The sequence below is a fragment of the Protopterus annectens genome, chromosome 3.part0 (assembly GCF_019279795.1).
Source record: "Protopterus annectens isolate FY-2018-M chromosome 3.part0, PAN1.0, whole genome shotgun sequence".
Lineage (NCBI taxonomy): Eukaryota > Metazoa > Chordata > Ceratodontiformes > Protopteridae > Protopterus > Protopterus annectens.
This window is the reverse complement of record NC_056731.1, coordinates 1803926494-1803951196: the sequence shown is the minus strand read 5'-3', so window position 1 is coordinate 1803951196 and position 24703 is coordinate 1803926494. Positions and strand designations below refer to the sequence as shown.

The window sequence follows — 24703 nt, the reverse complement described above, 5'->3', positions numbered from 1 at the left end:
AGTTCTTTCCAAACATGCATTGCACCCTCACCATTCTACATGCATTTTCCCATATTTCATACATTTCCACAGCACTTCTGTTATCTAAATGCAGTTTCTATAGGCTGCATTCTATATTACTTGTCTCAGCTGTTATAATTCCATGGACAGGTTCCCAGTAACAGAACACAAGACAAATAAATGGGAAACAACAGTGACACACACACACACACACACACACACACACACACGCATGCATGCGCGCACACGCACACACACACACGCACATGCACACACACGTGCACGCACACACACACACACACACACACACACACACACAGTGGATAAATCATTCATCTTACACAGTAAATTATTTAACTTGTGGCAATAATTGTGCTAAGGTGACGTCATTTATTAATAGCTAAGGGTATTTATGGTATAAATAAGTTATAATTTGAGAGCAGTACTTAAAAAAGAAATGAAAAGATTAAAGGGATTATGTGTAAGGATTAATAGATAGAGAGAAGCAAATAGAAGAAGTGAATGGAAAATAGAGAATGCCTGTCACAGTTTGTGTAAAATCTTTAACCTGTTAAGTCATTCACTGATAAGTCGTAACAATACCATGGTCAGCTTTGTCTAAAATAGCAGAGCAAATTCTTTTTCCTTTTATAGTAAGTTTCAGTTGTGAATGGTGACACATGGCATGGTGTCTAAATGACACAATGTCTGGCATTAAATGCCACAGAAGCGATAAGACCTGACCTCCCAGCACATAACCCACAGTCTGCCTCTGTCTCTTGAAAGAATCACCTTCTGCCCCTTGTCAAGTTTCTTTCTCTCTGTCTCTCTTTTCTCTCCCTGCCAGACTCAGTTCAGGAATCACCATGGCACCTAAGAAACCAGAACCAAAGAAAGAAGAGCCTAAAAAGGTGGATCCCCCTAAACCTCCAGAGCCTCAACCTCCAAAGGAGCCAGCGTTTGATCCTTCATCTGTTGTAGTAGGTATCTGTCTAAAATGTGAATTTAAAAGAGAAAGTGGCAATTTAGTCTGGGAGCAAAATATATTTTAAACTACTCCCAGCTGTATTTTTTTCTCATGAATTTTTTTTTAATTTTAATGCAACCTTAAGCATTTTAAGTATTGTAGACTGTGTGGTAATCTCAAAATATTTTCATGATTAGAACATTATGATGCCACATTTAATTTGTGATACTGTTTTGAAATAATGGAGTCCACTTACCTCTGTTGTTAAAGTAAGGAAAAATGTTCCAGCAGTGTAAATGATTATGCCAACAAGAAACAATTTTAAAGACAGTTGCTGAGTCATTAACGTTTTGGGGTATTAATTATTTTGCCTTGGTATTTATATAAAAAGAATGATCACATAATCCAGAGATTAGTATTTTCAGAAGTACCTGTTTTAAGTAAACAGAAGTACACAGAATAGAAAAAAACAAAGCCAGACATTGGACACTCTGGAAAACTGTCTCTGACACAATGCAGTATTATTAATAAGCATGTAGTATTTCACAAGTAAGAGTTATAAAGTACCTGCTTCCATCCAATTTTGAGCTTCAGGCCCTATTACTTCCCTTCTGTGCTGCGTGAACAGCTGACTAAGTCAGCTAATCAGAAACGCTTATTATCTGCATATCATGGCTGGCAGTAGCATATACATTTGGACCAGTTAATTGAAACAGATAAAATGTCTACTTTTATTTGTAAGTGCATGCAAAATTAAAAGTCTTGGTACTAACACATTTTATTTCAATAAACGATTAAGCTAAATGAAATGCATACAAAGTACATGTTAATTCTAAATATATGAACATGTAGTAATGTTTAATCTTTATGTATCTTTCCCCCTGGTATGATCTTTACAGTATTCAGATGTAATTTATGTATCCAGTAAGGTTGTCTTTCCCATTTGGGAAATTGATAATAATTAGATATAACTGCCTGTTTGCAGAGAGAAACCAGAAATGACTGTGTAATTAAATCACTTGCGTCAGCTTATATGGTAAGCATGAAAGAGGCGGTGTACATAACATCCTTACAAATGCACGATTTTCTTAATTTGCATTTTCTTCATTGAAATTTATGTTTATTTTCTCTTTTCTAAACTTGTTTTTTTTACTCTAGAATAGATAAGAGAAGAATAGTATTAGCTGTTTGCAAAGAGATGAAGTAGATAACAAAGTGGGGGGGGTAAATAAAAGAAAAGGGGCAGACTGCGCATATTCACATAGCGTTATAAAAGAGCAGCAGCTGCCTGCACCAAGTGGTCAGGAACTGCTGGACTACATGACCTTTAAAATCATACTTTGATTTTTATTAGTACTTGTAATCCATTGAGGGGGTTCAGTGTTAGAAATATCATAGATAACTGCAACAAAGGCACATAGTGAAAGGATAATAACAGTATTGTGTACAAAATAAAATGCTTATCTTCAGTCACATTAAAGTTATTGTGTGTTTATTATCTAGTACATAATGCTACACAATAAGTCTAAGAAGTAAACAATTAAAAGGAAAAAAGCTGAAGTAAAAACAACTACAATGGCAGCCTTCAAGTTATTGCTTATTCGGTATAGTCACATACATATTCAGGATCTGTTCCATAATGCATGCAAGCAGTCCATAATGCACTCAAGCAGATATAGTGGACATTAAACTCATGCTGCTGTATGCCTATCTCAGTTGCATTTTTACAGAACTATGGATATCAAAAACAACATGTATTATGGCACACTTTTCAGCCCCAGTGAGTTAGCCATCCATCCATCCTCAACCCTTTTTTTCCCATTTTTCTTATGAGGTCTGGGTTTCATTTCAGCAGTGACAATCATATTCACTGCTAAAACTGACACAGTATTAATTGTGAGCTCAAAAACATATTGTGGTCAGAACATTGCAAACATATATTTTTCTATAAGGAGTGGTGTGTGTATATGAAGAACCACCCACCCCATATGCCCTGCTACTAAGTGTAATCATCTATGAGGTTAGAGCTATAGCCGGAATGCTTTATCTTCTAAAATGTAACATCCTCAAACCCAGGGAGTGCATTTTTCTGTACAATACACATGTTAACTATTAAAAAAAAAATAAATAAATAAATAAAAAAATCAAACCAGTCTGACAAATAACATTTAAAAATATATTACTGTAAATGAATAGAAAGATTCCAAGCTTTATTAATATTTCAATTTTAACAAATCCCTTTGCATAGAATAAGTTATTCTACATTTTTAAACTATGTGCCTTAGTAAAGATATATATATATATATATATATATATATATATATATATATATATATATATATATATATGATTAATACAGGGGTAGATCAAGGTCGGGGTGCACCATTTCTTAGAGAAAAAGGCAAATATCTAGTTTCTGTGAATATGCAAAGACACACGTGTGTATTCAAACACACACAAACATGCACAGACAGAGAAACACACAAACACGCATCTCACATTGTTTTTTCTGCTTTCTTCATTGAATCTGAACAAAAGCATTAATTCAAAATGCAACCCTCAATTTTTTTCATTTCATAGCATTTCTGGTCCGGAGATGTATGGCAAAGAAAAAGGACAGCACCCATTAAATTTTGAAATTTAATTTTTAAATTTAGAAGTACTATCACTGTCCATCTCTTGTTACCGCATCAGTTCTATCTAGAAAGACCACAACTTTGTGCACATAGCAAGATGCAGTATAACACTTGCTTGTGTAGAAGAAACCTGGGAAAAAGAGAAGGATGGATGCAAATACTTAAGATAAATGAAGTTTCAGGTTTACAGCCAACTAGCTCAGTATCCTTTAAACAACTAAAGAATGAGCGACTAAAAAGGATGAAGGAGAGCGGGGCTGGTTAAAAGTCAGTGGGGTGCAATGTTAAATATACAGTATTATGTTAAAGAAATGTGCAACGTGAATATGGAGCTTAAAGTCATTTATTATCAGATTGGTCTTTTTACCCAACTCTCATATGAGTGTAGAATCCATAGTTTTTGTACATAATGGTAGTAACACTGACTGCAAGTGATAAGTAGTAAAGTGGTTATGCCTTTTAAATTGAAATCCTACATTTCATCCTTGCATTAAAATGACAGAAGTAAAATAAAACAAAATTCTGTTTAAAGATTCACTGCAGTTACACAGTGCATACTTATCACAGAGTGATAATGACAGGTATTTAGTGTTTTGTTTTAATCTTCATTAATCAGGATATCTTTGTTGTCATACTCCTTAACATACTATAAATGAGATGTCTGTGCATGTGCAGAAACTGCTGTTTCTCAAGGATTAGATTTTTTTCTCCTGTTTTCTTACATATTAATTATAACATATGGGCCATACTGTAGTTAAATATCACTGTGGAATGCTACAATATTCTGTCCACCTGAGTCTGCATTTTGGATTTGTAATCAAGATTATTCAGCTGCTAGAAATCACTTCTCGGTTGAGAAGTAATACAACTTGAAGTCATACAATGACCATTTGGTTATACTCATGAGACACTCATACCATAATCCCCAAGCTTAATGCATCCACTATGACTCATTATGTTACAACTGGATGAGTTTACAACAGGATGAAAACAACTGATAATTACTTTTCCAGAACAAAAAGCAAAAAATTAAAGTGTTTCTCTTGCACCCTGTTACCCAACCTCCATACATATGTACATCGACTCAGTGGTGGCCATGGCAATCTGCCATGTACCCTCCAGACTTATGTACCCTGACTTTGTGGTGGCCATGGCACACTGTCATACACCCTCCATACTTATGTACATCAACTCTGTGGTGCCCATGGCACCCTGCCATGTATCCTCCATACTTATGTACACCGACTCTGTGATGGCCATAGCACACTGTCACACACCCTCCATACTTATGTACACTGACACTGTGGTGGCCATGGCACACTGTCACATACCCTCCATACTTATGTACCCTGACTCTGTGGTGACCATGGCACACTGTCACACACCCTCCATACTTATGTACCCTGACTCTGTGGTGGTCATGGCACCCTGTCACACAGTCTCCATACTTATGTACACTGACTCTGTGGTAGCCATGACACCCTGCCAGATACCCTCCATACCTATGTACACTGACTATGTGGTGGCACAGACATGCACCCTCCATACTTATGTACACCAATTCTGCAGTGGCCATGGCACCCCATCACACACCTTCCATATTTATGTACACTGACTCTGTGGTGGCACAGGAGCACACTCTCCATACTTGTGCACACTGACTCTGCGGTGGCCATGGCACCCCACCCCACACTTTCTATACTTATGTATGCCAACTCTGTGGTGGCATAAACAGAAATTAGGGAGAAATATACTAAAAGAAAGATGAAATCATTGTCAGTGCCCACTCAGAAACCACACCAGCAGTGACCTTTTGTGGAAAACAGTGACAAAGGGTGTTCAATTTAATGTGTACACAAGCTACTCATCCTCTTTTTTCCCAACTTTTTTTACTTAAGTCAAAAGGCCAGACCAACAAAATGCGTTGCACAAATGCTCTTAGTTAATAGAACACACTTTGGCAACATATGGCTTTCTTATTTATGTTTTCCAAATGCAGCATAATATGATGCTGGTGAGTATGCAAACTATTAATTTTGTCAGTAGTTGTGTCTTATGCAAATTTCCATTCAGCCATGAATTTATTAAGCAATGTTTTAAAGCTGATAGTTCTTCTCCAGCCTTAATTTCCTACAGAAAGAGATTCTATTCACCTCTAAAAAGACTTCTAGGAAACCTTTAATCCTGGTCTGCAAATAAGGAAAGGTTCTGTTAAATATGCTACTTGTCCTGGTAATGTGCTATTGCACTTTGCACTGCTCTGAACTCTTAAAAAAGGAAATAATCTATTATAGCCCTGTGTGACTTCAGAAAACCCTTCTCAGCTTTTATAACTCACATTTTTGCAAACCTTACTGTGCTAATTAATTTGATGTTGTGTGTCTGTGCAGGATCTGGCCAGTTCACAAAGTGCATAAAGGAGTCACCCAGCAACTGAACTATTCTATCTCTTTTGCTTTAGTTATGGGATCTTCCTAAGAGCATGTTTGCTACGGAACGATAATAGTGCCAATACTTGCATTGTACAGTATGAGTTTGGAAGTCATGATATTACAGCTAAGAATGTTTTGCATGACTTCTCTATGATACAACTTAATACTTAACCAGATTAAGGACATAATCCTGGTGGCTACAGAACAGGACCAGTTATGCATTATGGGCCCATGTAGTAATTGTGGTGGTTGCAGAACAGGACCAGTTACCCATTATGGACCCATGCAGTAATTATGGTGGCTGCAGAACAGGACCAGTTACCCATTATGGAAACATGCCATAATTATGGTGGCTGCAGAACAGAATCAGTACCCATTATGGACCTATGTAGTAATTATGGTGGCTGCAGAACAGGACCAGTACCAGTACCTGTTATGGACCGATGCAGTAATTATGGTGGCTGCAAAACAGGACCAGTTACCCATTATGGAAACATGCCATAATTATGGTGGCTGCAGAACAGGATCAGTACCCATTATGGACCTATGTAGTAATTATGGTGGCTGCAGAACAGGACCAGTTACCCATTATGGAAACATGCCATAATTACGATGGCTGCAGAAAAGTTCCAGTACCATTATGGACAGATGTAGTAATTATGGTGGCTGCAGAACAGGACCAGTACCTGTTATGGACCCATGCAGTAATTATTTTTCCAGTACTAGTCCAAGGCATCTCCACATGCAAGATGCTGACAAAGCTGGCCACTGTACTGAGCTGAGACCACCAAAGTAGTTCAGAAGTGCAGATATTTGTTATAACAGCAGCAGCTTGTTTGTACTTCTACTCAGGAATGACCATCAAGGTTATTTTCAGTTTCTTCCACTGTTGTTCATGGAAGGGTTACATTTCTGATTGAAAATCACTCCTTTGTGTGCAACAAGGGAACAGGTGCCACTGCACATGTGGAGGATAGTTCCCTCTTAATTTACTAATCATTGATATCTTCAGATGTAGGATATAGGTTACATGTATGGCTTATGAACTGTTGTCATATATATATATATATATATATATATATATATATATATTACTGCTGGTCTGTAATGCAAGCTAGTCATTAGGGCCTTAAGTGATGTATTTGTCTGCCTGTTACTTGCTCTTTCATAGCTGAATTATGGGTCTAATTATTTTGGCCATCTCTTTTTCTGAGGAACCATGGATGATATCCATCATGGACAATTCTGATGCAGTAATTTGACAGTGATGTGGTTTGCCTCATGTTGTCTGTACAGGCATTAACTTAAATTTGATTGGATAGTGATAGATATAATAGGATCTGTTATCTATCACAGTATGTAGTATAATTAGTTATTTAGTTATTATTAACTAGAATAGTATTAATAGCTTCCATGTCCGCACTAATTTGGTAAAACTCCCCCAACACATTTTTGTCTCCTGTTCTATGATATGGCCATTATGATGACAACTGTGCTTCGAACTTTGTCTGGAGTGATTTTGCCTCATAGATTAAAAACTCTGATTAATCCATACTGGCTGTTCCATTGCAAAAGGTCTAGGTTTCAATCACTACTGACTTTGTAACAGCCAAGTATGTAAACTATTTTGGAACTTTTCAAACCTTATTTCTGCAGGCAAGTGTGTGCATACTACCATTTGCACCTTTTCTTTCCCCTCACTACAGAGCATACATTTTCTTTTTTAACTAGTTTTGTGGGAAGGGAGGAATGAGCTTTGTTTTTGCAGCTGTAGTGATCAGGTTGTCTTGTTCCCTTAATCTTATGATAGTTACTTCTATTTCTAGAACTCGAATCAAATGTGACAAGAAACAATATAGAGGTCAGAATGTTCTCTAACAATGTAAATGTCTTGCTGGGAAGGGACAGTTAAAATTAAAGTTCTTGCTGAGGGATTTAGATGTCTAGGCGTGGATAATCCACTAAACGCATTTGTCTTAGGATAAAGAGATTTGCATGCCCAAATACCTCTCTAGCAAGCTGACACAGAGTTGGGATTAGACATCAGTATAGATGTGTGGTACACACCATGTGAGCAAATGAGAAAGGCCAAATTATTTTGGTTAGGGGTTTCTAATTGTGGATGATGTTCTATTATGATTTTGATATGACCTAAGACAAAGCAAAGATAGATGCATCTAGAACAAAGGATGATGCATAAACTGCAGTTTTTGCAAACCATCACAATGCTGTTTTAAGACAGAAAATTAGGGGACATCATGTTGAGATTTTAAAGAGAAGCTGTAGCCCTACACAACCTCTGTAGAGCTAATAATTTAGTGGACCTGTGCAGACGTGTGAAGGAAATGGTCAGCATTATTGTTGCAGGGCACTGTCCATCAGAATATTAAACCGAGTACATCCTACCTTCTGAGTCATTACTAGCATTTCTTCTTCAGCTATGAAGAGCCACGTGCTGGTCCTAGATTTATTATGTATGGTACCATTCTGGGATCAGGACAATTTAGGGTAAAGTCATAATTAATATCAGTGATTACCAGTGAAGTTCTGTGAAGTTCAGTTTATGTAGATTAAGAATTGACTCATGTTGAATGCAGAGCCTTAGTAGGGGCATATCTTTCCAACTTTATGCAGCAATATTGTCTACCATTGCCATGTCAAGACAGCTTTTGATCAAATATTAATTAGGATTTATGAAGAAGGTAATCCTCAGTATGGAGAAAATCGATATATGTGCAGTAACAGAAACCTGGTTAAGGCTCCAGAGAGCACAACCAGGCTACAACTCATACCATACATTTCGTCCACAAAACCCAAACCAAAATACAAAAGGCGGGGGCATATCCATATTCATCAAGGATATCCACACCTCCAGGTTAGTGGCACAGCACGATGCTTCGGAGATCATCCACGTGCAACTAACAATGGACAAAACTGCAATTCAAATTGTACCTTGCTACAGATCACCCACCATGTACCAGGACCCCCATTCCGCATTTCTTGAAACACTGGGAAACATAAAGGTCCTACCAAACACCCCAATATTGGGTGATTTCAATTACCCTAAGATTGGGCGAACTACTCAAGTACTAACTCCCTTGCCCAACATTTCCTAGAATTTATAATTTCAAACGCCCTTGCTCAACTGGTTAACACTCCCACCAGAGGTGACAACATATTGGACCTGGTTATCACCAACATGGGCGACCGGTGTTTCACACTGGAGGTCAGCCCCTTGCTGGTTAGATCTGATCATAAACAAATCACTTTGGATATCTACATTCCGGCCCCCACCCCCAGACAAGGAAACCACCATAAAAAGCTTTTAAAAAACAAACTTTGCATTACTTAAGATGGAGATGGAAAGTTTCAAAGCCTCCATGCTGAAGGATAATGCTGTGCAAGATGCAAAATCCTTTACTAATGCATTCTACAGACACCTACAAGAATGCATGGATCGTACCATCCAAAGCAAAACCAAGACTCACTCCTCCAAGAAAAGGAAACCAGTCTGGTGGACCCCTGTCATAAACAAGCTATACAATAGAAGGAGGAAACTAGTACAGAAAAGAGTAAAATTCCAAGAAGGGAAGACATCCCCGATCAGTATCAGCAAGAAACTACGATCCCTCATAAAATTATCCAAGGCAAGCTTCAAAAGAAAAATTGCCAAGGACTCCAAAGATAAACACAAGGCATTCTTTAGCTATGTTAAGAATCTAATTGGCAATGCTCAGATATGCTCGGAGTTAGTGCAGAATGGCACAAAATACACCGAACCAACTGATATCGCCAACATCCTGGCAGACAGGCTCGGTGCAAACTTCACCCCCCTCTCACCTCCAAAAGGGCCCATAACTATACCAGAAGACTGTAGAGTCCCTGAAATCACAGACACTCAGGTTAAAACAGCCTTTTCCAAAGCCAAAAACACAGCATCAATGGGAACGGACGGTGTCCCAGGCTGTGTCCTACATGAGCTGAAAGACGAACTAACCCCTCACCTAAACACACTGTTCAGACTCAGCCTCTCCACAGGCTACATGCCCATACAGTGGCACACAGCAATGGTTATTCCACTCCACAAAGGTGGAGCCACAACAGACCCTAGGAACTATCACCCTATAAGCCTGACTAGCTTGGTCTGCAAGGCTAAGGAGTGCATCGTCATGGAACTCATTAACAGAGACAATGGGAACCTCCAAACACTGGACCCTACCCAGTTCGGCTTTGTTAAGGGCAGATCATGCCTCCTAAACCTGGTGGGCTTCTTTGAGACAGTTACCAAGGCTATAGACTAGGGAAAGATGATACACACAGCCTACCTAGATCTCGCAAAGGCCTTCAACACCATTCCCCATTCTGGTATTATAGACAAGCTCACCAGCCTGAACATAAACCCCTACGTCACAAGATGGGTTGCCAACTGGCTCATGGACAGAATCCACTTGGTGAGAGTTGTGGGAGCTAGGTTGACTCTAAACCGGTTACAAGTGGCATTCCCCAGGGCTCAGTAATAGGGCCCCTCCTGTTCGGCATATACTTCTCAGAGGTACAGGCAAGCACAGGACTATGGCTGACTAAGTTCACAGACGACCACAAACTAGGGGCTATAATTGACTCTCCAGCTGACACAGACATCCTCCAAAAGGGTCTCACTGAGATGGATACCTGATGTCAAAATCATGGCCTCAAGCTAAATGCCAAAAAGTGCATAGTCACTCCCTTTGGAAAAAACAAAGTACCCACAAACTACCACATAGGTGGTAGTCCCTTAAATATGGAAGATGTAATAAGGGATCTGGAGACCCAAGTAGATAGTAATCTCACCTTTGATAATCACATTGCCAAAGTGGTTAGAAAATCCTTCTACGTGGCCCACCTAATCACAAAGGGGTTCACATCCAGATCAAAAGAGGTCATTGTGCCCCTCTACTCATCACTCATCAGACCCATCATAGAGTACAATTCCCCATTTGGGATGTACCTTGCAAGACACCTGCAACTACTGGAAAGACCACAGAAGTACCTCGCCAAGAGGATCACTGGCCTCAAACAGATGCCCTATGCAGCTCGACTGAAGAAACTCCAGCTGTACTTGGCTGCATACCGCCTACTCAGAGGTGATCTCTGCCTGACATACAAGGGCATGTCCAACCCAGAACTGATGGACATGCTCCATCTAAAGAAAACCTTATCCCCTCGAGCCACATGCTCTAGGGATCTAAACCTCACCACAACAATAAATAGGACATGCTGGAGGGATAGATTCCTGTCCCAGAGACTTCCCATGCTTCGGAACAAGATTCCAATCTACATTAGGCAGAGCTCCTCACCAACACTCTTCAAAAGAAACCTTGACGAGTTGATGGGAAACAGAAGATTTACCCTGGGGATCACTTCAGTGGCTCTGCTAGACAGAGGCAGAGGGAACTAATCTAAGGGGGGCAGCGAAAACCAACACATTCTGGCTAGGCTTATAAATGCCTTCGGGCAGATAGCCTAGTACCTACCTATGAACCTATGAACCTATATGACCTGCACCACAAAATCTTTTCTGAAGTCATGGTTGTGATGATTAATAGTTAATCATGATCTGTAAATGTCAGAAACTGAGTCTGGTATTCTTAGACAGCTAGAAATACCATTTGTCATACTAATCATACTGGATGGCATTCATGTTATTTATGGACAGAATATTCTGCACTTCACAACTCAGCCAATCAGAACAATATAATAAGTAATCTGCTGGATCATGGGATCATGACACAGTTGTATCTATTTTATTTAGTGCCCATTGTTGTTCCCTAATCTGGTGCTCTGAAACTCTAAGTTGAGGATAAGCAAAAAGTAAGTCCTTTCGTCTGTTTGAAATTGTGGAAATGTAGGAAAGGCCATTTGCTACACATTGAACAACTGGCTTGTTACAGTTAGATTACCAAACAAGAAGCACTTCAGTGGTTCATCCTTGACAGGCAATACAGTATCGGCACTCATTTTTGGATGCTGGTACTGGAGTTCTGCGCCATGTGCACCTCATGATCATGCCCCCTTAACGCCTTACCACTGGGGAAGCCAGCCTCTTTGCTCTTCTATGCCTCCACATTCTCCTGATTTATCAAGTAATCCTCCAGGATGGGGGAGTCCTGCAAAGGGCTGAGTCTTCAGTACACATTTGGCAAAGTATATGGTCAAATGTGTATTATAGTCTTTCTTACAAAACTAAATAAACCTAGACATTTGAAAGATAATATAAAGAAAAGGCAAAATGGGGTAAGCCTTTTTGATCTTTAGCCTGGAGTACTCAATATGACTCATCCAGACAGACTTAATCAGGGAGATTTGCCATTTGATGATTTATTTCCTCCTAGAGTGAATTTTCCCCAGTTCCAGCTCACCAAATTAAGTACACCTCAACTGAGTTTACATGACTTGGCTGTACTGTAATCATACAGTGGTATTAGTACATATTTGCAGCCAAACAGGTTACCTCTTTCTGCCATTGTTGAATGGCCATGGAGTTAAGATTTATGGGTAAGGACTAGGTAGCTTGCCACCTTGCAAGAAAAAAAAATCACAGTTCATTGGTCATGTCTGGCAGATATCCTCTCTGTTGGCGCTAACTTATTCAGTTTGGTGTTAACAAGCTCAACATTGATGTCTTGAAGAAGTTCACTTTAAATCCATCCATATGAGTTTGGCATGAAATTTATCAAACTGGTAGTTGAGGCCAAAAAAAGCTGCATAGCATGTGACAAGGAAACTGGAGATTTAATTCATGTGCTCTGGTCCTACCCGTGTGGTATGCTTTCTAGGAAAAACAATCTAGTTCGACTACAGGTACAAGAACTCAAAGACCACTGGCTTGAAGCAAATTGAATATGATTTCATGAATGCAGCTGCTGTAACTTACCCGTACACATTATTCAAGTTCGAATATGGTAAGTGTGGCAGTGTTAGGGAAGGAGTGGTTGTGGGATTTTTGAGCTAAGGAATGAGAGGGGCATTTTAAGGTTAGGGAGTAAAAAGCGTGTTTTATGGTTAGGGAGCAAGAAGAGAATTTTACAGTTAAGGAGTGGAAGGAAGTTTTAAAGATAAGGAGCAGTTGGGAAGTTTTAGATTTAGACTATGGGAAGGCAGTTTGGGTTAGAAAGTGATCATGGTATTTAGGGTTGGAGAGGGGATTTGAGTTTTAGGGTAGGAGATCAGAGAATCAAGTTAGGAACTGCATGGGAGTTTTAGGGTTAGAGTTAGGGCTCTGGTTGGGCTATATAATTTCATAAGTTGGGATGTTGGGAGGGTAACTAGTTAAATAAGATTGAGCTAGTACGAGTTAGAGCACTTAACCTTTTTGATCAAGTGGTAGCTAATATGTTGCAAGCCAATAGCATGTAGACACTTGCAGCAGACCCACAATGTCCAAGAAAGTATTGATCCCAGTTTACGGTTTCTTCTGCAGTTTTCCTAAAGAAGGAGAGTGTCTCTTGTACCTGTTAACATTCATGATAAGAACTATGTATGGACAATCTCCTTTTATACCTCACATGGCATGGAACCATTTCTCTAACAATGGACAATGCCTTACATCCTGAATATTAGGGATGGGATAGCTGAACTGAGGCACAAATGTTCTGATATTAACAAGCTCTTGCTCTAAAGAGGACATCTCGAAGAACATACAACTATCTTTTTGAAATCTTTAAATGTTTAGTCTACATTTGCTGAATTTAATGACTGCTGCTCTGAACATGTAGATATATACTTTAGCAAGATTCTCACTGTAGTACAATTTCCTCACTAAATATTACGTAATACAATTTCCTCTTGATGTTTATGCTTCGGATATGCGAAGCAGAAACAAGGGAGCAAATAAAATCAGGAATACTTGTAGTTTTATTTTGCTGTTACTCACCATCCATGTTGTTTTTTTAGAACTGTAATTCCAGCTTCATATTTTGTATTAATTATTATAGTGTAATATTACTATCCTTGCATTTTTCTGTCATGTGGTAAAACTAAATACAGAATATTAAGCAGGAAGAAAAAGTTTCCCCTACATAAATACTGTTATGACAAATCCAGCCACTCAGAGCCCTATTTTACCTGTTAACTGTAGTAAGCAGCTGAAACTCATTCAGAACATTTAAAGAAGTGATGCTGCAAAGGCATAAATACCATTCCTGTGGTGACTTTAATGAACCACAATTTTCTATGCTGTTGAAATGGTATAATATAGTTCACAGATGGATAGTAAAACTAAACAGAAACAAAAATAATTCCTGACGTCCTGATTATTTATTTCCAAGGCAGATGTAAAAAGAAATACAATTTCTGGAAATCTAAAGAATTCCAGGATGTACTCACATATCGATTCAGGCTAGTACTGTAAAGAGGAAACCCATAACTTCTCTCATAATTCATTCTGATAAGTTACAAGATTCCCCTTATAAAACATACACACATTTATGAAAGTTAATAATTAACATTTATTCTTTCTTTCTTTCCCAAATAGTACACATAAGAGATAGTTTAGGGAAAAACAGCTATTTATTTAATCATGTTAATGGATGTATGTCCAGTTTCATGATATTGAGGGATGGAGCCCTGCATACAACAAACATTACCCAAGTTCAACTACTAGAAAAGCTTGGCAGGGAAGTGTGAGTAAACAGCAAATGCCAGGCCACCCATCTTGGAGCTGGTAGTGATTTAGTCCACTGCAATGCTGACACCTACAGGAAATAGAGATGTATGGCATGTAACACATGGGCCAAGATGAAGAACCTGCTTGTTTAATTGGAAGCCGTACAGCCAGTGGACTTAGTATGTGTGGAAGTAAGCATACATTCTCTGAAGCTAACAACTGTGTCTTTAACAGCTGCAATTGATGGGGATGTGGCACATAAAATAAAAAATAAATAAATAACTTCTAGTTCCCCTCATACCTCTCAACATGCAAACATAGAAAGTAGTACTTCCCATAAAAAATATGGACATCTAATTAGCATAACATTTGAAAATCAAATAGTACATGACTCTCCCTGCTTCCTGTAAGACTCAGAAGCACATCCTTAAGAAACAGATAGTAAGAAAATTGATGAGAAGATAGCACATTGTCAAAGAGACAGTATAAAATGTATATATTTTAATGAACATTGCAAAATTCTACAAAGTCATTTATTTTTTGTTTCTAAAAAAGGACATGTAAGATACATGCCCTTTTTCTTTAAATTATTGGTGCCATTAGTATATCAATCATGTACTGCATTTTTTTTTGTACTTGACAGTATGAAAATCCCTTGTGACTGGGGGGGAGTCAGAATATTGGATGTTCCTCCAAAATAGGAGCAATTGAGAAGTCTGTTTCTACACTAAATGATGGCAGCATTCCATGCTTTAGGCACTTGCTTCTACTGTGAATGAACAGAACATAGAACTTTTGGCCTGTGAGAGGAAGAAGGATTGAGCCAACTGTCTCTCATCCAGCAGATTGAAAGGATCTATATAGTAGCTGAACGGGAGACTTGATAGCAAAATGAGAGAAAGAGAGAGGGAGAGAGAAGGAAGAGGGCTGAGGGCCAGAAAAAGAGAAAGAATGGATGGAAGGGAGAGAGAATTGAGAAAAAAATCTTAAAAATAATGCATGCTGAAGCTTGAATGACACTACATTTGAATATGTATTTCTTTTGACTGCATCAAAAGCAACTTTTTGAAAAATAAATCACAAATTCATACTTTGAGGAATATCTTTAACGAAAAGTATAATTCTGCAAAAACAAAATGCAGTAGAAGGCCTAATAAAATTCAATATAACTTCTATAATCTATGGGTCTTCTTTCTTTAAAAGTGTGGATGCAATTCCTGTCTACCCTTGCAATGTCTTCAGATTTTTTTCAAAGAGTGAATAATATTAGTACCAAATTGTCCTTCTCTGTACAAATTGCATAGCTGTGAGTCTCATTTTTGAGAGGTAGGAGCTATCAGATAGAAAGCAAGGGAGGGGGATAGATTAAATTAGATTAATTATATTAGATTAGATTAGATTAGATTAGATTAGATTAGATTAGATTAGATTTGATTTGATTAGATTGCACTTATATTATCATCTCTGTTTCCCTAAAGTTGGACAAAATCTTAACTTTAAAGTGTTTTTTTTTCTGTCTGTGTTTAATAGGGATCTGCTTAATAAAGGTCTGATTATAGCTTGCTATGCTACAGTGGAAAGTTAGAGAGTGACTTTTAATTCTTACAGAGTTTCTCAGATTTCGACATTTCACACCCTTTTATTGTTTTAGTTCATCTTGTTTCATCTCCAGTGCAGAGTGTCCATAATGGTTTGTTAGCAATAGTCCCTAGTGTTGGTTATAAGCAAACACAGATGAATTAAGTAGTTGTAACAGGCTGCTTTGCATAGGACTGTCTTGATTTCAAGGCTTTACTATCTGACCAATTTATTACCTTTGAGATACCATTTGAAAATTCAGGCAAATAACCGCATTAGAGATTGTGGGTGTACCATGTGAAAGGGAAACCTTCATAGCAGTAAATTCCATGTTGTAGTTCTCTGGGAGATCCTAAAATGTTTTTTGCTGAGTATTTAGCTTTAATAATGTCTTAACTTCCAACATGAAAAAAACAAAGCAAAGTTGAAAGCAAGGAATTGAGAATCAGGTGAGAATGAGACAGACAATAAATTTGAAAGAGTAACGGTTAGATGTGATTCGTGCTATTTAAATAGTCTTCTGACTAATATCCCCTTCCATGAGGAAATGAATTATATAAAAAAGTTTTTATTCTGTGTATGTGTGTGAAATAGCCCCCTTGCTCCTCTGTACTAATACCTGCTAACCCTAACTCTGAAACCCTGCCCCTAACTCTAATCCCGCACCTTACATTTCGAAAACTCTTTCCGTAACACTACCATTAATCTAAGCAGCTAAGTTACAAACACATGCAAACACACACCAACTAGCATGCACTAGCAATAGACAATACACTACAATTACACCCTCACATAGACCTACAATACATTACAATTACACCCTCACATAGTCCTACCCTAACCCATCAACAGTTACACAAACACTCTTACCCCCAATGCCTAAACCTTCAGAATAGTTAAAAGGTTGCAGCATTATATTCTAAAACTCACACATACCTTACCCATAAGCATTCATTGTTTAGTTCATCCAAATTTTTAAATTTACGCTTATGTCACATGCAAATGCTCAGACACACTCTCACATACACGCACACACACACACACACACACACACACACACACACACACACACACACACACACACACACACACACACACACACACACACACACACACAGTCACATACACTTATTTATACATATGCACACATGCACACACACACACACACACACACACACACACACACACACACACACACACACACACACACACACACACACACACACACACACACACAGACACACACACACACACACACACACACACACACACACACACACACACACACACCCACACACACACACAGTCACATACACTTATTTATACATATGCACACATGCGCGCACTCGCACACACACTCGTGCACACAACACACACACACACACACACACACACACACACACACACACACACACACTGCTGTTCCATTAACTGAATTAGAGTTACTCCATCAGATCATCTAATAAAACATGCACCATACCATCGTAGTTCTTTTTCAAATAATGACCGAATAAACATATCAGGCACTGAGCAGTCTCCCTATGTGAAATGGGAGTACAACGTAAGATGTCTGTCCAGCTGGCTCTTTTACTTCTGCTCTGTTAAAATTATTTTGGAACATTGTGTGGTATTTGAGTCTTTGGTATCTGCCTTCTCCATTGAGGGGAATTTAAGATATTTGACCTGCTGTACTTTAACACTGAAAATACTCCAGCTCTTTCTGACATATTTTGGTCAAAACAGCATGAATTTGTGAGCAAAGTACAGTAATTCAAAACAAAACCTTTTCTCAGACTATCCTTATTACAAAAATGCAAATACTGAAGGTATTGTTCATGTCTTTCATTCTTTGTTTATTTATTTAAATGAGGTTTGTTAAAGAGAGCACTGGTCTGATTTTGAGGACCCCATGCAGGCACTGCTTTCAGTTAACAATAACTAGTCTCATTAGTTATATGATTAGTTATAGATAAGCACAGTGTAACTACAAGATATAGTATATAACAATAAGGCTGAGTAGGCAGTTATTTGGTATAATAGTATACAAAATCATAGTGTTGCAAAAAATGGTACCATATGCAGTTATACATACATGTATACACACACACACAATGTATGTAAAAAAGACAGACATGTTGTTATTTATTTATAACTAAAATACAGATACATCATGAGAAAATAGGGAAACTTTAGTTTGTAGTATTTGTTAGCATTTAAGGTGCAAAGCTAAGCCTTTAAAAAATTCAAAAGTTTTATAGTGCAAAACACAAAAACATAAAGGTTGATTCATCTGGAAACTATATTTGATTCCTTGGGTTGTAGCAATAATATATTGATGACAAGTCTAAATACTTCCAAACCAAACTTTGAAATGAATAATTGACTTACTAAAGATCTGTGTTGGCCTTAACATCTGCTGACATTGCATTCCATTGTTACGGTCCATGAAATATTTTTGACATAAATGCTACCATACAGTTATAAAATACTACTTTAAATGATGCATTTAAAGACATCTGAGTAATGCATATGCTTATATATATATATATATATATATATATATATATATATATATATATATATATATAGATATATATACACACACACTTGCAGGCACACATATACACACACTTGCGCACACATATGCACACATGTGCACATGACCATGCACACACATGTACGCCCAACACAGACAAACACACACACACACACACACACACACACACACACACACACACACACACACACACACACACACACACACGCACACGCACACACACACGCACAAAGCAGTATACTTACAGCTATCACAAACTCTAAAGTCTACACCATTTCCACACTCTGGAACAAATGACCCATTCCTGTCAAGCAAAGCTCCTCATTGGTCCTCTTTAAAAAAAATCTTGACAACTGGATGAAAATTGAAAAGACACACTGGGGATCACTTCTGCTTGACAACGGCACAGGAAAATAATTTTCTTGGGTGGCGAAAGCCACTGAAATTGGTCAAATATGCAGTAAATAGAACACACCACTACCTAGCCTTTGGAGAACAAAACTGGTTAGAACTATCACATCACTTTAGCCTTTCTCAGCTAACTATAATACAAAGAGTCCTCTACAAGATTCTAATAAAAACATTTAGGACAAATTAGTAACTAGATTTCTATGCTAGTCTATATAAACCAAAAGGTTGGGTAAGTTTGCATCTCCAACAAGTGAAAATTTAAAATGCTTGCCTACAAGGGGAAGTCAATTATTCTAAACATCACTCATATGCTTGGCATATATTCATAGGTTCTTAGGTTAGAACTAGGCTATCGGCCCTAGGGCCTATACAAGCCTAGCCATAACAATCCCGTGGCTATTTCTTCTCATAATATTTACTTCCCTGGACCCCTGTCTAGCAAGGCGACTGACGGGATCCCCGAGATGAATTTCCTATCTCACATCCAGTCGTCAAGGTTCCTTTTGAAGAGGGCCAAAGATGTGCTCTGCTTGACATGTATGGGCAGTCTATTCCATATAAAAACACTTTTCTAATTGCTTGCCCTGGACAGTATTTCATACATGGACAACTAACTGCTGTCATAAGTTTAAGAATTTTAGATAGCAGCATTAAGTACTTCTTAAAGATGAAGTTTTTTTTAGCATTCTTAGGCCCCTGCAAAGCTTTGCATACAAGAACTCTCTTCTTCTTAAATAAAAATATGTTTCTTCTCACTGCATCTCACCCATTTAATACTGGAACTCAGCTGTGTCCTTCATGTCTTGCTTGTAGGATAACTCACAAGTACTCTATATTAATAAGCAGAATGTTGTGAGTGGAAACAAGTTTACTTGCCATACATTATGTGCTTTTTTGTACTGATTTGCAAAGGTAGCAGATATTAAATAAGACAGAAAATTAACCAAGTAAGGGTTTCTGTGCTAAGCATGTGTGTGATGTTAAGAATGATGCTAATATTAGACTTGATGCCAGGCACTTGTATTTGGAATACAATGGGGCTGTAAGCTTTCTATATTTTTACAAGCAGTATTATACGACTATAGTCACTGAAGGTTCAGGTTCTTATTAAGAATTAGGCATTGCATATCTTTATATTTTAGACTGTTCGACCACAGTGTATGAATAATAAATTAAATATGAGTAAATATGAGGTATTTAATATTTAGAATATTCATGAAAAGTATACTTAATGTGCTTTTCTTTTTGTATGATTTCTTATATACCTTCTACCCATGTGAGAGTATTCTGATACTGTTGCACTCACTCAGGAGGACTTTAATACTTCTTAATAGGAATTTTTTTTTAAAGTCTTTTTTTTATTTAACCTGTAAGGTAAATAGTTAGCTTTCAGTGTTGTATTTATTAATTACTGTTACTGTGTCATACATATTTTGTAATGTCATTGACTGTTTCTTTAACCTTAAAAGCCTTACAGCCAAAGGTACACTTCCGTTATAAAGAAAGAAAGCATTATTTGTCTCCTATGCAGTCAATTTGTTGTACACATTTTTTGTTATGGATATTTTATTTAAATTACATGTTTTGTTATACATATTTGGATTATTTTTAATGCTTCATAATCAAGACTCAGTAACATGGATTATTACTTAAATACACATTCATTTAAACCTCGCAGAACAAAGCACATGCTGAATTACACGCATCCCTCACTGTGCTTCTTATACAAGTCATACAGCACCATAATCAGTACTCCACTTAGCCAATGACCATAATCATAAACTTAACCTTTAATATAACCCTACCCCTTACCCCAGTTCTTAGCCTCACCATGGCCCTTAACTCCTATCCCAAGCAAGCCCTCATCTCTTACATTAAAGTAATTTATTCCTTTCAATACCACAGAAAGGCACACATTCAAATGCCATTTCATGTAATACTAACTTCACCCAAATAGTTTCAGTGAGTTACCTTTTAACAAAACAGCATGCTGCGAAAAGATAACATTTGTTTATAGTTTGTAGTCTTACTGGTCAGATGAGTTTAGCTGCCAGGCCTGGTAATTTGCATACAGGCTGTACACAGAATAGTTAATGTCAGTAACAGAGATGGGAACCTAAAAAAAATACTATTTGTTATGTTTGGACAGTTGACATTAAAGCCTGCCTGATTTGATGTAATTAATTCCCATTTAATTCTGGTTTATAGTTTTCTGGTCCTACTCTGATTTAAAGTAATTATACTGCATAGTGGTTCATTGAATGAAATGTCAGCGTCATAGCTTACCTGCCCCTTAAGGAGTTCAAAAATATCGACAAGGTTCTCTCTCAGTTCAATTCACTGATGCCAATTCCTTGATTTATATTTTCTGCACAAAATCACTGTTGGTCATGTTTATGACTGGTGGTTCATTTGTTTTCACAGTGTTCCCTTTTCTTCTTGTTAGCATGACCATGTCACTCTGATCACTTCGCTGAAAACTCAAATTACTGAAAACTCATTTCACTGAACTGCAGTTAGTATATATGGCACTGTGTAGAGTACTGTAAGGCAAGTGAAAGTTATGTGCCCTTTTCCCCACTGTAGTGTGATCCTGGAGTTAGTGTATATAATTGGGTAGGCACAGCCCCCCCCCACACATTGGGGTGTGTTAGTTTGAGTGCATATTGTCTTCTGGAGAGCATCATTGGTGTTGCAACTATGCATGTCTATTGTTTAAAATGTATTGTTTTGGAGTTCTTGGTAAAATACAACATAAAACAAATATTTGTCCCCACACCTCCCCTAAATATATATACTAACTGCAGGATCGCACTACAATGGAAATGAGATTCAGTGAAATGAGTTTTCAGTAATTTGTCTTTTCAGCGATGTGGTAGGGGTGAATTGAAATTCAGTGAAACAAAGTAGACCCATTTATATATATATATATATATATATATATATATATATATATATATATATATATATACATATATGTGTGTGTGTGTGTGTGCTTGTGTGTTTGTGTGTGTGTGTGTGTGCGCGTGTGTATAAATATATATATATATGTGTGTGTGTGTGTGTGTGTGTGTGTGTGTGTGTGTGTGTGTAGAGAGAGATAGATAAATACTCTGAGGATGTGGGAGGTTTCTCTATGCTTACATTTAATTGTTTTCATCTGCTTGAATTCCACATTGCTTATGATCAGTGATTTGATTTCTAGTTGTAAATGAATGAGCCAAAGCAGAAGACTGCCTCACATCTCCACGATTCAGGCCTTACCTCTAATCTCAGTCTGTGTGGCGTTTACTTGTTTTTGTCAACATCTCTGGTGGCTTTTTTCACATATATTGCTTTTCATGAATGCCCCAAAAGTCCCATTTAACGGACTAATCTAAATTTTCCACATAGGGCCCTTGTTAATTTTTTGAAAATTGATATACTGAAAGCCATAATAATGAATACAGGACAATGACATTTCAAAATGCTGAAATATTAAAATGTTGGCATCATAATACGTACACCCCTATATGAGCTGGACTTGCCCCCCTCCCCTGCATGACTCAATAGAGTTTCACTAACAGGAGAGTGTTATTGTTTACTCACTGGTTATACATATGTACCACATGCATGCTGTTAGCAGGCATTCTCAGTTCATCATCTTAAAGTTGTAACATTTTCACATTTCAGGATTTTGTATCCAGTATTTTGATTTTCAATATGCCACTGATTGGGGTGGCTTGGTGTCACAGTGAATAGTGTTGTTGCCTCATAGCAAGAAGTCCCCCAGTTCAGTTCTCATCAGGGTGCCTTCTGTGTGGAGTCTGCATGTCCTCCTTGTGTTCTTGTGGGTTTCTTTCCGGTGCTCTAGTTTCCTCTGGCATTCCAGAGACATGTAGTAGGTGTACTGGACACTCTAAATTGGCCATATGTGTGAATATGTGGTATGGAAGAATAGCCATGGCAGGGCTAGCTACCTGGTATTGTGATCTTTGGCTCTAGATGACTTCCACTGCTAAAGTGACACCCTGACCCCATGTGTAAAAATGGGAAAAAGAAGCTGTGGATGGATGCATGGGCTGTTCATGAATTTGTCACATACCTGTCTGTCTACATATATTTATTACATTTAGTATAGCCTTATACTATAGTTGAAAAGGACTTGAAATAGCCTGGTAATTTTGGCACTTTGGGCAGTTCCCCAGACTACTGGGTCCTTCCTCAATCCAAAGATAATTACCAAAACAACCCAACAAAAATGCTCTTCCCATAGGAAAGCAAATTGTGCTGTCCAAATTAATTAATTCAAGTGCAAATGCACTGTTAGCACTCATTTAATAAGCCACAATATAGCTCATGTGGCTTCTTGAATGAATGCCAATACTGAGCTTAATTCCCATTGGATACTACCCATTGCAGCCCCTAACACCTTGCACCCAGTGAAGCTACCCCCTTTTCCATCCCTGTTTTAATTTTCAAAAATAGCCTCCCCAGGCTAGTGAAAGCGGATAACATATACATACTAAATCTAGAGCACTTGATAATAGTTTTCAATCTTACTCACAAACACTGGCTAATCTACAATATATGTACTGTACCTGTGTACTATGCATGTATTCTACCTATGTTCCAAATTTCAGCTGTACACCACAAATCTATTAATTACCTTTATTTTTAAAAATTAATATTTTTTTTGTTTGTTCTCTCCACTGTAACTGTTTATGTGCAGCATACCGCTGTAAAAACATGTCTCTTGTAATTTGTGTGTATACTGATCATGTCTAAATAACTAAATGTGCCTGTAAATTTTCTTTGTGGAGCTTTTCTCCTTGGGCCTCTGTTGAAAAAGGGCCTTTTCAGCTCAGTCAGACACCCCTTGTTTACAAATGTAAAATAAATAAATAAATAAAATGATACTGGGTTATATTTCCCTTATTCCATTTATACTACAGGTCACTGAATTGGTAAAGGAAAGATGGTCAGCTCTGTACACACAGAGAGATAAAGCCCTGAAGCAACACAAGTTTGATTAGCAGCTCAGATGTCTTTTGAAGATGGCTGTTCAGGGGGAATGATTGATGAGCCAGTACTTGCTCACCTTTCTCAGGAGATGGGGGCAGGTGATAACATGCTGATGGGGTGAGCTGTACATTTTACCTGAGAGTACAGCAGGGCATGAAATCAGGTATAGGTTAACATGAGTGGGCAAGACTGGAGGTGTTTCTGCCCCTAGACTCAAGGTGGAACCACTCTCAGTAACCTGACTTCACTGCTTATCTCAGCATGTAAGGAGTAGAACCTGCATCACAACATTCCAGTGGGACCACCTGCCTGGCAATGGTATGTGATGCCAGGGTGTAAGGGATAGGACCTGCATCACAACATTCTAATGGTACCACCTGTCTGACAATGACATGTGATGCCAGGGTGTAAGGGATAGGACCTGCATCACAACATTCCAATGGTACCACCTGCACTGCAATTGTATGTGAAGCC

General features: G+C 38.0%; 1 protein-coding gene across 1 annotated transcript in view; it reads left to right on the top strand.

Moving 5' to 3' along the window:
• Positions 1 to 736: 736 nt before the first annotated feature.
• MYL3 (myosin light chain 3) overlaps positions 737 to 24703 on the top strand; it is a 359242-nt gene continuing 335275 nt past the window's right edge. Inside the window, exon 1 of the mRNA XM_044065849.1 lies at positions 737 to 980. Coding sequence (XP_043921784.1) covers positions 867 to 980 — 114 coding nt within the window. The 5' untranslated portion in view covers positions 737 to 866. The remainder of the gene's footprint in view (positions 981 to 24703) is intronic.